General features: G+C 34.5%; 1 protein-coding gene across 5 annotated transcripts in view; it reads left to right on the top strand.

Annotated features, from left to right (window-relative positions):
* The window catches only part of LOC118273278 (pseudouridylate synthase RPUSD2-like), a 465,443-nt gene that overhangs the window by 443,084 nt on the left and 8,614 nt on the right, over positions 1-13,745 (top strand). For 4 of the 5 annotated variants that reach the window (XM_050696231.1, XM_050696241.1, XM_050696232.1 and 1 more), the window contains 5 exons: positions 1,451-1,538; positions 3,017-3,239; positions 4,031-4,118; positions 10,838-10,946; positions 11,989-12,100. In XM_050696231.1, coding sequence (XP_050552188.1) covers positions 1,451-1,538; positions 3,017-3,239; positions 4,031-4,118; positions 10,838-10,946; positions 11,989-12,100 — 620 coding nt within the window. Of the gene's footprint in view, positions 1-1,450; positions 1,539-3,016; positions 3,240-4,030; positions 4,119-8,933; positions 9,022-10,837; positions 10,947-11,988; positions 12,101-13,745 lie in introns of all 5 variants that reach the window. The other variant, XM_050696234.1, reaches the window with a different exon arrangement.

Below are 13,745 nucleotides of genomic sequence, written 5' to 3'. Positions count from 1 at the left end.
GTCCGGAAATACTTTGCTCGACTCGGGTACCTAAGACCCCTTATCGCACTTGTGACCATTCAGCCAACGAGGCTCTTCAAGCAACAGAGCAAAGAGCTACTTTTCTTTAAACTTTCACTAAAGTTAAATCCACTACAATATTCCAAGTGATTCTATCCAATCGATATAAAAACACAAAACACCAAACCATTCCGTTTTTAATAACAAACTTTTCTAATTTTCTCATCCCAACTCGTCCCAGTAGATTTAAGTTTTTTACCAACTCGTATTGGGTCCAATGTTTGCTCCATACGTTTGGGCCAACCTTTGGGACCTGTGTTGGTACCCAAGGTTGTTAAGATGCTTTTCCATCAGAGATGTGCTATGCTACGTTGCTGTGGATGCGTTTGGTTTCCACCAATCATATTCATTGGTACACATAGCATAGTATTTTTGGAAATGTTAAGCTATTTTAACATTGGTAGAAATGGACCCGTGCTATAGATGGATGCTGTGGATGGCTTCCTACTATCGATACATCGCATACTCGAGCTGCACATCTTCCTCGTACAGCTACTTTGCGGCGGCACATCTTCATAACACATTACTCACACAGCTACAGAGCTTAGTATCAGTGGTTACATCATCGTAGCATAGCTACATAGCACATCTCTGGTGTAAAAGCACCATTATCATCCGTCTTATAACAGAATATATTAACTTTGAAGTTCCATTACGGAATTCCAAAGAATTACTCCAAATTGTTTTTCGTTGAAAACCATCCTGCAGAAACATTTTATAATTTTTAACGTAGACGTTTTAAGCTATTTTGAAGTAATCTGGTATCTCATTCATGCATGAAAGTGTAGTCAGTTTAAACAGAATAGAGTCCTTTTTTTGAGAGAGGAAAATCATCCAATGACTTCTCTCGCCTTCGACGAGGCGATAGGCAGTGTCAAACTCTTACTGACTAAAACCCACCCCGTTCCTACAATTGCTTTTCGAACCGGTGCCCCGGTAAACCGCTAGGCAGTCTGGAAGTGTGTATTTTAGATAAGAATCGACTAGATTGTCTTAAATAGTTATTACAAAGTCACTAATTTCAGTATTATTAACAGTCCAGCATACCCAAATGTCTTATGTCTGTTGTATTTTTTCAATAGCTCTCATGACATCTATAGAAAAATAAACAATTATCCAATAATATGCAACCCTAACTAATAATATGGTTTGGGTGTAATGCCTAAAGCGAACAAAACATTTACACCTACACACACACATGTTTATATTTCACACTAGACAAGCAAAAACTATATCCACCACGCCCTCTTTTACCTAGCTGACGTCACGTCGTTAGCCACACACGATACAGCCTTTACTTTATACTATAAAGCCTATCTCAACATTCGCAACTTCATAAAAGCAAACTGAAAACAATGGTTTTTATTATTTTTTTTTCCTTTTGTTCCAGGCAAAGTTAGAAACAAAAGCTTTGAAAGCGAAAAGGCCGGGGTTCACAGATGACCGGTACAACGAAACGTCTTATTATATTGAAAATGGTAAGTCTGACTTTACATTTCGATATAGACAATACTATTTGGAAGACAAGTCGAAACTATTTGACTTAGCATTTATTCCCTTATAAAAAATAATGGCTAAGAAAAAAAATTACATTGTCAGAGAAATACATAAATCTGATAGTAAGAAAATAACTGATATGAAATTAGAACACGATAGAGCAACATCAAACAATGTACAAAATCGATTCCCTAATAAAATTGTATCGAAACAAAACAAACAATTACAAGAAAACGACAATACATAATAATAGTGAAACAGAAACAAATTCGTAAATAATAAACAACATTGTGAAAGCAATCAATGAAATAGGAACCGAAACAAATAATTCTGTAGCCGAACAAAAAACTGTCGCTTCTATAAATATTATTTTGTCGCAATCTTGAGCGAAACCATCAGTAACGTTTCGTTCCCTCAAAATATCTTTTTTATATTTCCTCCCTAAGTACGGAGTTTTTACAAACCTTGACAGATATTGGATTACATGAATACCTCCTATCTTCAATAACGAATCCGTTCCTTTAATTTTTTTCTTTTCCATTGATTTGATTCTTATCCTCATTCTCATCATCTTTACCTTTTTGAAGAATAGAAAGATAATTTTCATTGATATGGCCAACGGTATTACGCGTATCCAATTTAATTGATTTAATTTCGAAATTTTCTGAACGACTTTTGTTACTTTGATATCTACATTTCTCATCATTTGATATTGTTTTTTTACTTGTTTTTGTCTATTACATTACATTAGCGTTTCATTTTGTTTTTGCATACAAACATAACATTAAATATTAGTTATCGTTATTGTTTGATGAGGAACTCGACTAGTTTCAAGCCGTGCCGCAGGCTCATGTTCATGATCAGCATTCCGCAACACACGACGCAGCATTTGTCGCGCTGCTACTAATAAAATTAAACGTAACATTAATATAGTATCACAAAACTTGTTTAAAAGCAATACTTACCGACATAATACAATACTTTTAACAAAAAGTAGCAACGTGTCGACCCATTACGTAACCTCACACGTTGACATTAAGTGGATGAAACAGCGGGCACGCTAGTTTTCAATATAGCTAATGTCAGAAGGGCCCATTATGATCTAATGGCCTTAGTCATCTAACCGCAATGGCGCTTTCTTCATTCAACCCCCCGCTGTGCTTTACAGCTATGCAGATATTTCGAGGTAACGACTTATAAATTGCGATATGACCGCTTTTTAAAATGCTGGAAATATTTCGCAGCCTTTTCAGTCCAGATTTTATTTGATAAATTAGAGAATTTTAATCATTTTAAGTGTGATATTAACTTTACAGTGAAACCTTAATGTGGTTACATTAATTTTAGATATGAAGCAAGAATGTCTACGTTTATTGATTATGTTTTGTTGGTATTTCACCATTACCCCTTTTTGTTGGGTTATTTTGTAGAAAAATATTCAAAGCATTTTTAATTCCAGGCCTCAGGAAAGTGTACCCGTACTACTTCACGTTTACAACGTTCACCAAAGGAAGGTGGGTCGGTGAGAAAATTCTCGACGTGTTTGCGCGGGAATTCAGGGCCCACCCGGCAGCTGAGTACGAGCGGTGCATCCGAGCGGGGACCCTCACCGTCAACTACGAGAGAGTGGACCCTGACTACAGATTGAAGCACAATGACCTCCTAGCAAACGTTGTTCATAGGTAACAATACATTCCCATCCACAAAGACAACGGTATCTAGTAGTTCGCTTCAGATAGCTACAGCACCTTAGAAATAAATACACACAAACCCCGAACCAAACACATCAACATTATTTTGTTCTACACAATACTCGTCAAACTCAAATGTTACTTTGATTTCAGTATTGTAAATAATAACTTTATTTTTCTCGCCTTATATGTATTTATTTACTAAAGTATCCTTACATACTATCACAATTACTCTAACTATAAATATATTTTTTTAATAATGTGACGTGCGTCGCTTGTTCGTATTTCAGGTCTAATTTGTATTTAGTCCACTGTAACACAAATATAATCTTCAATAATAATCTTAAGCACCGAATGAGCATGCGAGTGCATATTGGCCGTATTCCAAGGAGACACAGTTCTTTAACACTTGATATCTTAAATTTACTGCAGATGGTCCAACACAGTGTCTTGTGTCCGAACGGCATGCATCACACGATACATCTTACGAACGCTCACGCATGGTCATTTGCTGTAACGTTCTCGTCTAATCTTTATTTCATACGTCACGAGAACTGATATTGTAACGAACTCTGAGCAAAATTATCGACTTGAACAACACTAATAGAGACTCCAGCAACAAAATGAACCTGAAGACTAATTCTATAAACACTCCACTTAGTACCAAATATAATCAATATCGTCTACACAAAGGTGATTGTCCGTCTACAACATAATGCTATGTGGTTTTGCTCCGAGTCCGTCGCCCAGAAGCCGAAAGCCTGACGTGTGTATCGTTGCAGGCACGAAGTACCGGTCACCAGCCAACCGATCACCCTCGTTCATATCGACGAGGACATTGTGGTTGTCAACAAACCGGCCTCTATCCCCGTAAGTGGCAAATGAGACAGCCATGTAATGTGTACGCTTGTCATACTTCAACTGTATATCACCCTTTCTGTGTCGCATGCCGTGCTAATATAGACTTAGTGATGCACTAATTAAAGCTTCTTTTTATTCTTTAGAATCTAATTTCTTCTTCGCTTCTAAAGTTCTAAGTAAAAATTATAAAGAGATCATAACTCGTGAATTGAATTTCGATGTAATACTTTACTAGCCAGACAGACGATAACATCGCATTTAATGTCTAACCGGCGGGAATTTAATTTAGTTGGTCGCACGGTTTTAGTGGGGCCACCGTGCTAGGCTCCCATTTCTCTGAAATCCGCTTTCCTGTCCCTAAAAGCTAGTTTCTCACAAAGTCCTTTGCGTTAGCGTAAAGCGGTCCCTTTGGCAAGAAATACTCCGACGTTACATGATAGAAGATACCTAATATTATGAAGCACTTTCATATCGGCTTTTACGGAATAAAACAGGAGTGTGGGAGGTGTAGGAATTTACATGTAAAACAGGGGAAGAAGTTGATTTTTTTTAGCACTCACTCAACTTCAACGTCGGGCTTTATACAGGCTGTATATTTTTAGACGTAGGCGTCGAATTAATATTCCTTACTTTGCTTTCAATCGAGAAATATGTTTCTTCAATACCCCGAGGTAGATCTTAGAAATGCAAATATTATGAGTATTTGAATTCAGCGTTAGGAGCTTATAAAATAGTTGGATTTGAAATAAGTTCTATAGAAAATTTTATTGAAGAGAGCCGTCAATGGTGTTATTGATGTATTTAAAGAAGATCTTGGGATGTAGCTGCGATTCGATAATGCCTTTATCATTACGCTTTTCAATTACGTTGGTCGGCAGACTGCCATAAAATAGTTGATAGCCGAAGGAACTCATACTAAGCTCTATTTAATGTGCAAATTGTATTTTTACGATTTGTTTCTTTGTTACCTCGGACGCATGTTTTCAATCTCTGCCTTCAATAAAACTGGTTTTTGTTGGCCATTCAACATCTTTATAAGCATTAAAAGCGTAGTAAGAGTTAAAGGTCGCTTTATCGCGGATCCTATCATAGTTCTCTAAAGGTACGTAATAAAATGCTATGTACTTTAGTTATTCTTTTGTCTATTATTACAAAAAAATAACAGCATTTTGTATTTTATTACCCTTTAATGACTTCGAATGTATTTTATTGAGTTAGTTTTAATTTTAAACAGTTTATCCCCAAATATACTTCAACTAAGCTACTATATCTGTTACTAGTTACTATATCATACTTTTTGAACAAACATTGTAATGAAAACTTACTAAAAGACCTGACCAATTTGGCTAATTTTGGTCTTGAATTATTTGTTGTAGTACTTGTAGTCCAAGGTAGGTGTAAAAGGAGAAAAACCTTTTTTTTTTGAAGCGGTACGAAGTTTGCCATTTCAGTTAGTTTTAAAATAACATACTTAGTGACAATACAATTAGTCTCTGCTTTGTACAATTAGTTTTGGGTCCTAAATCGGACAAAGTATTAAGTAAGAGGTTTTAATAGACAGCGAGTAACAACAGCCTCGCCACTCTATTACGTAAACCTCAAAACATAACCTATCAAATCTAAATTTAGTACACACACACACACACACACATATTCATACAAAACCTCGTTAAGTAATCAGAAGCCCATTGTTATATGTTATATGTGATGAATGAAATAATCAGCTTAATACGATCCTTAAACTCAAAGTAAGCATTTCACGCCCAAATATGGCAAATCCCTTTGAACCAAAATGGAGCCCTGACGTGGATCCCAGAGTGAAACAACAATGTACAGCAATTACTCTTGCTAGTGTGTTTGTATGTATGTATGTAGTCATTAAACCCTCTTGTTGTTACGTATCACGGCCTTTCAGGGGTAGCTAGAGATGCTTAATATTCCTTACTTTGCATTCAATTGAGAAATATAATTCTTGTTCTTATATTAGCTTGTTAATTTGTGAACAGAATTTTCAGTAGTTATGTTACAAGTCTGTATTGTGCCTCATAATGTCATATGTTATTATATCTGCCTATCTATGTGATAAGGCGAGAATATTTCTATATACTGAAACGAAACGCAACTTCCACAGTGGAATTCAAACAATTGTCTGAGACCATAATCAAACGTTGAATCTTTTGTTAAGTAGTCACGATTATGACCACACTATAAACAAAATAATTAGTCCTAGTGTATCACCACTAGCTTTCCACACGCGGCTTCACGTTTTCAAAAGCAAAAAGTAACCTCTATCACTCTCCAGCCCTGACTACATATATCCAGACACAAAATCCTCTCCAACAAACAAACACACAATCGTACATCTTATATTAAAGTAAGAATTACACGTAAACATAACATGTAGTAATAATACAAAGTCTAGATTCCATCTAGGATATCTAGATCTTACCTAGACTTTCAGACGCGCTTAGTTCTCCCCTCACGTCTCGTTTCAGTGAAGTGGAAATTTCAGGAAAGGATATTGCATCGTTGCCTTTTATTTGTTTGTATTTTAAAAACTGTGATTCGTTATTGCCCGTTGTATGAGAATAGGCTTGGCCCCCTTTATTGTATAGGAGTTGTAATTGACGTTAAATCCGCTTTAGTATAATTATATTGAACTCTGTTTACCCTTTTAGGGCTTTGTATCGTATGAGTTGAAACTTAGAAAACGATTTTATACAGAATCGTAATGATTGATGATAATACTGAAATAACGAAATGAAATGCTAATAAATATGTATTGTTAAATATGTTACTAAGCGCATATCTCGAGAACGGATGAACCGATTTCGCCAATTCTTTTGTTAGGTTTGTTATGGTCAGCAAAATATGAAAGAAAAAATTATCAAAAATTTCTAAGGCGAAACAAGATTCGCGGTGTTCGCTAGTTTTAAAGAAATTGTACCAAACAAATCAAGCTGTTCGGTACCAAACAAATCAAGCAAAATTGTTAGGTAGGTACACGGTATTTCAATTAAGAATATCTTATTTTATCTTTATCGTGCGTTACATTTTTTATGATATTACTGCGAATTTAATATAGCAATTTACCCTTAAATTAGGGACCAGCCAATTCACCGAAACCACTCAAAAATCCACCGAAATGCCCGATGGTAACAAATTCAAGCCAATAGAATCGGTCAAAACAAGAAATCAATATAGATTATGCCGACGTAATTGTTACGCGGATCCCGTATAAAAGAAATATTTCGTCAGTTAGAATGTAAAAGGGTCCAAATGATCCTGGGACGCCCATCCCAGTGATTGATAATAACGGCTCAATGTAAGACCCCCAAAAGCGGTGCAAAGTGAAATATTTTCAATGTGACCTACATTTCTTCTTGATAATCAAACGTATACCAAAAATACGCAACTAGGTTATTTCGTAATCAATTGTATTTTGTATTTACCTATTACTTGTATTTTTATGTCTTTCGTAATCTTTTGTATCTCTAGAAATACGATTTCGGTTTTATTATTTATAGTAGGTACCTATTTTGTTATATATTTTTACGTATCTTTAATCAGCTTCTAAATCTTTAGTCGCTACTACTAATGCACTGAATTCTTCTTTAATGCTTCTCTTTCAATTTAATTCTTAATATCTACTAAACTAACAATATACTCTTTCTAACATAAACAATTAAACTTCTGAAATCACAAATACAAATACATACACGAAATAAATTTAAATCGTATACCTACGACGCACTTGGTAAACAAAATATATAATAATATACTCAAAAGTACATTCATTAAAATCTTATAAAGTTTAACGTTTCCACAAAAGTTATTCGTACGAGCAAGTCGGTACACTGTAAAACTCATTTTATGTGTTAGATACAAGAATCCTGCCATCAAATCAAGCGGGATTAGAATCCTTAGACTCGTAAATAACTCACACAGCGAAATAGTTAATTGTTCCTTTATACGGTCCTTCTTGTACTTGTACTCACTTGGATTGAAATTCCATTTTTATTAAAAACACATTCACTCAAATGTTCCAAATTCTTGCACGCAAACAAAGAAATTCCACTTTTTTCTTTTATCCGAGTCTTTAAGAAAATATTAATGCGTTAACATGACGCACTGATATTTTATTTAATTACTTTAACGAAATGTCATGCATTTAAAAGTAGGACCCTATTTCTGCTGTGTCTCCAGTGTATTAAGTATTTACATTGTCTATGATGTTGTAATGCACTTTGAGTATCTCATTAATTTTAACGTTTCCACTCTATGCATAATAGAATAAGCCATTAAGATCACCTTTGTTTAGCTGTTTTGTACCCTTAATATCCCTATTTATACCTTTTCTAGTAGAAAATTTTACTTCTACTTTAGATTTTGGTGCTAAAAGTACTTGTGAATCTTCCAAATGTTATATGTCTTACTTACTGAAGACAGAAGAGTTTGTTATTGTTCTACGTTGTATATAACCACGCCTTGTACATAACTCATACATCAATAAAGCTCAGTTTGAAGTCTAGCTCTCTCGATCAAAATATTTATGGAACAGATTTTTCTGCATTATTAAATTCCCAAGCAGACTCCGCAAAGGGGATATTGAGTTAGTAACAGCTAAGAATTTATATAAAGCCTTGTTTGAATTTCGTTTGCTGTAATCACAATCCAGATTTCTGATTATTATTTTAACGAAATGAAAGAATACTTTGGAAATAAAACAACGGACGTTGATACAGTTGTTCTCAAAGGCAATTGCAACATCATAAGACTATATAAAGTCCGTAATGAAACAATGTTGTGTCCGTGGTGGGCCAGGCACGAGACTCCAGTGCTCGCTAGTCCTTTGCGCATCATACACGTGGATGAAGAGCTACTCGTGCTAGACAAGCCTTGCTCGCTACCGGTGAGTCATGCGTTGGGACCGTTTTATCATCATCGTCAGGCTCTGACTGGTATTTGGACCTTAAAATGCGCTTAAAACCGAACCCGAAATCCGAATCTTCATCATACCCCAATATCATAAAAAGCAGAAACGTGATTACTCCCCAAAATGCATACACAGCCAAAGGCCTTTGTGAGACGACAGAAAATCTTTGGCAATTAAATAATCCCCGAAGTTTGTAATATCTTTTTGTAACATTACGCTTTCCCCGCAATAGAAGGATCCCTTTTTTGTAACAAAAAGGACGTAAAAGAAAGACCGTTGAAAGTACAATGAGAAAGAAAATAAATCTGTTCAAAGATAGCACGGCGAAATTCGGTGGGTTAATTTTTTTTTCTCGGTCCAAAAAAAGTACGCTGTCAGAGTCTGACTAGATTGTGATCTGCACAAAAGTTTGAAACATAATACCACAAACAGAGTTGAAAATGTGCGGTCTTGTCGAAAATACCACTTGAAAGTGGTCCCGAACTTGAGTATTGCGAGCCCCGTATACTTTCTACTATTTTATTTCATTTCATTTCTTTCGAGCGGGTACCGTGTTATCCAAAGTGTTTATACTGATTCAATTTTTTTTTTGTCCAGAAACAAGTTTACTTGTATTTTCTTTGACATTTTGGTAAATTGAGTTGCAAAAGCTTATATATCGAATCTATTAAGAGTGTCTAATGTCCCATTTTGTCAATTCTTGTTACCTTTTACCCAAATCATGTTTGCAGTAACAAATTCAGTGGATGGTAGCGGTTTTATACCGTCTATAAATAAAATACAAACTCGAATTTACTACGTGGAAGGCGTATATGAGATATTCGTAAAACGGTGAACGATTTTATGCATGAGAAGTTTTACAGTATTAACCTTGAATAAGTATACCAACTTCTGTACTGAGAAATTTCATTCAATGAAAATGCATGTGTTTTCTTCAATATTGTTAATTTGTTATCAGAATAAAGGACTTCTTGTATACAAAAAATTGTCTCTAAAAATCAATTGGCTGATTGTGCTAAAAATGTATTGTTCTTTCCGCTACCATTACCGTCACTCGTGTCAAGGAGGTTACGAGTAAAAATCGATGCAATTCAATCTCTCGAAATGTTAAATTTGTTTGTTTCATGGCTCGGTACTCGCTTTACTTTATTCTCTATCTCTTTCTTCGTCTTTCTTTCACTCTTTACTGTGCATGTGAATCAATATATTGATTTTGCTGTGTTATTTGTACTCTTATTTACTTTTATATTGCAGAAACGTATGGTCACTGTGCCTTTTGTGTGCATTATCATCATTATTAAGGTCTAGTTTCCTGTGGCAAAAATCTAGCGACTATATTCAATCTTGCTAATATATTTACAACTTTAAGAAACTTTATTTAGGTGGTATTTTCGCTTGATGTTTGTCATGGAAATGATTACTGACCTCTCATTTGACTTGCTTCATCACCGTTGCTTTATTCGTTTATATTATTCATCAGGTATCTTGTTAAGTTGTCTACAAGTTTTTTAAAAATTTTGAATCAATAGGCTAACGTCTGAATATTAAAACTGTCCTCAACTTTCTCTTACGACTTTAAAATAAGAAGAGCAAAGCCAAATTGATGTTTAAGTATTCAGACGAAAACAATTTTTTATCTCGAATTTCAATTACTACTTTAATAAATTATTACGTTTTTCGATAAAACATTACTCTCAATTCGAAAGCATGGTTAAGATTAAATCTTGAAACGTATTTACAGAACGTTTTTACTCAAAATTTAAATCCATTTTAATAAGAAATGTTTTACTAGGTGCATCCATGTGGACGGTACAGGCACAACACAGTCGTTTTTATTCTCGCAAAAGAGTACAACTTGAAAAACTTGAGGACCATTCACAGACTCGACAGGTTGACGTCAGGTAAGCCCTAAACTGCAAAATCTTTTCACGAGAAGCCTCTTAGAAAATTACACTCACTGAAATTTCTGTGGCCCTAGTGAAAAACCGATCTAAGTCTAAAATTGCAATTTTATAGGAGACGCAATAAAAGTCGCTTTAAATTCGCGTTTGGTCTCATTAAACCGCTACTTAATCACATGTATTTGTATTTTTATAATAACTATCGTGAGACATACTGAATTAACTAAAAAATCACGGTTTACACACGTACATTAATGGAGAAAAGCTCTACTAGATTCGAGTCACAGAGGAGTCTATCGCGTAGTTTACTCTTTTTTTAGTTAATTCACATTTATTTGTGTTATTTTATAGGTAAAAGCTCGATTAATTAAAGTTTTTTCTTACGATTTAGGCATAATTAACTTATTTTCGACAAAATCCTACTTACACCCTTTTTCCACTAGGACCACAGATGTTAATTGGTGTAAATTTAAATCTGGTTTCTGCTCCTTTTCCAACGTAAGACGGGATCTCATTTGATAAATGGTTGGAGTTTCTGACTTTATTTTTTAAAGAAATGCTGTGTAAGATGTGGTTTTTAGAGTCGTCAAAGCGAGGTCGTTAAACTATTCATGCTTTTAGAGTTATGAATAAAATGTACGACTATTGTTTTTGTAAAAGTAAATTGGCTTTGTTAACAGTGAGGTTTTCTTTAGTAATGGAATTGAAAAATGTAAAATGTGTGTATATAGTAAACAATTTAATACATTACTATATTGTATATAGTTCTTTCAATGATGATAATTTAGATTATACTTCCACACAGCAAAAAAAAACTAATAAATTTCTATAAAAATATTAAAAAAAATGATATTTTAACATTAGAACTTAATACAGGATATTTACCATGTTTATTAACGTCTATGCTTTTCCGATATTCCGTCTTAATTTCTACAGTTAAAGCTAGTGACCGTGTCAATTAAAAAAAGTGTTATCTTCTCAAATCTCTTTATATTAATGCTGTTTTCTAATAATGATGTTAATGATATGTGATGATGACCAGGTCTCCTACTATTCGGGAGGAGTCCAAAGAAGGCGAGACAGATGGAACACCAGATCAGGAACAGACAAGTGCAGAAGGAATATGTCTGCAGAGTGGATGGAGAGTTTCCTGAGTAAGTAGCTCTTCTATCAGCTTTTATTAAATAAGTAGGAATTCTTGCAAAGGTCTAGGTAAGGTCTAGGCTTTCACGAAAGTCAGGATGAGTCTTTTTATTATGCGTAAACGGTAAAACAACTGAACAAATTTTGGAGTTGTCACCCGGTAGGTGAGATTAAAATCCTAAGTGATGTAATTAGTTTTGCAGTTGACTGCACAGTTGACATAAGTTTAAATATTGCAATAAGCTCCTCAACATAAATACTATTTAAACTAAATAACAACAAGTTTTGATAATTTGTTGAAGCTTCAACACTTAGTATCGATCTCTTAACTACCAATGACACGACCATTTATACACATTCAAACGAAATTAAACTCTAACAGACAGACTTATAGAGTTTATATTTGCTCTTATAAAATATCACTGTTGACAAGCCAATCAAAATGTTTATCGATTTAAGTACACTTGGTGAGTTACGAAGTGTTTTTATAAAGATGTAACTTGGAATATGAAGGTTCATGGTTGTTATTTTTTTAAAATATACAATATAAAATTTCTGTGAGTAATAAAATTTGTTTTAGTTAAGTAACTTATTTAGTTTTTTATGGTATATGCCGATAAACGAGCGGACGGATCACCTGATGGCAAGCAATCGCTACCGCCGATGGACATCCGAAACACCAGAGGTGTTATAAGTGCATTGCCAGCCTTTTGAGGGTTAGGAATTTAAGGGTTGTTGGTAAATCGGGGATTGAGAAGATTAGACACAACGCAAGCGTTGTTTCACGTCAGTTTTATCATCACCATGAAGCTCAATAGAATGATGTCAGATGCCAAGATTTATTAGCCTATCACCGTGTACTCCAAAGGCATTTTTGAATGAATGAGAGTTATTAAGCCACCTCTCTCTACCCTTCATTCACAACTACGATATTATTTGGACATCAATGAAATATTTTCACTTTTTAATATCTAACTCATTCATGATTCCAATCACAGTCAACACATTCAAACTTCGTCATAAATTCAAAAGATTTTTCAACATATTCAATGAATGTCTCGTTTAGAATATTTCTCCGCCATTTTATGAATGATTCATTCACATCCAACATTGGAATAATAGTCAATTGGCGGTGTTTCAATACATTTACAATTTTCCAGTACAATCAACATGATACAGTATTTATGACGGTGTAAAATTGTTCTTTTACCGACTGGTGAATGGTGGTGTTTTTTAAATTGGAAATGGTTTTGTTTAATTGTGGTTTTGGCTTTTATAACGTTAGTACGAGTTTGCTTAAAGTTTAGAGTAATCGAAACGGGAGTGCATTCGGCGCTCTGATTCGCCGGTTCGAATAAACCAACCAATCAGTAGGTACCCTTAGTATGAGTTTGGTTTACGTTTAAACTTATCGGAACGAAAGCGCGTTCGGCTTTCTGATAGGCCGACTTGAATAAACCAACCAATCAGAGTGCCGAACGCGCTCTCATTTCGATCTCGTTAAACGTAAAGCAGACACGAGTTTGGTTTAAATTCTAAATTCTAATAATTCTGAAGGACAGTATGATTCAGTATGTCAATTTTAGCTTTAATATAGTATTTTTGCTCTAATTAGTTAGGTAACCTTGACGTTCCTAATTAAATTCGTTATTTTCA

Source organism: Spodoptera frugiperda, chromosome 1 (genome assembly GCF_023101765.2).
Source record: "Spodoptera frugiperda isolate SF20-4 chromosome 1, AGI-APGP_CSIRO_Sfru_2.0, whole genome shotgun sequence".
Lineage (NCBI taxonomy): Eukaryota > Metazoa > Arthropoda > Insecta > Lepidoptera > Noctuidae > Spodoptera > Spodoptera frugiperda.
Note: the sequence above shows the minus strand (reverse complement) of the source record. Positions and strands in the feature narration are given on the sequence as shown.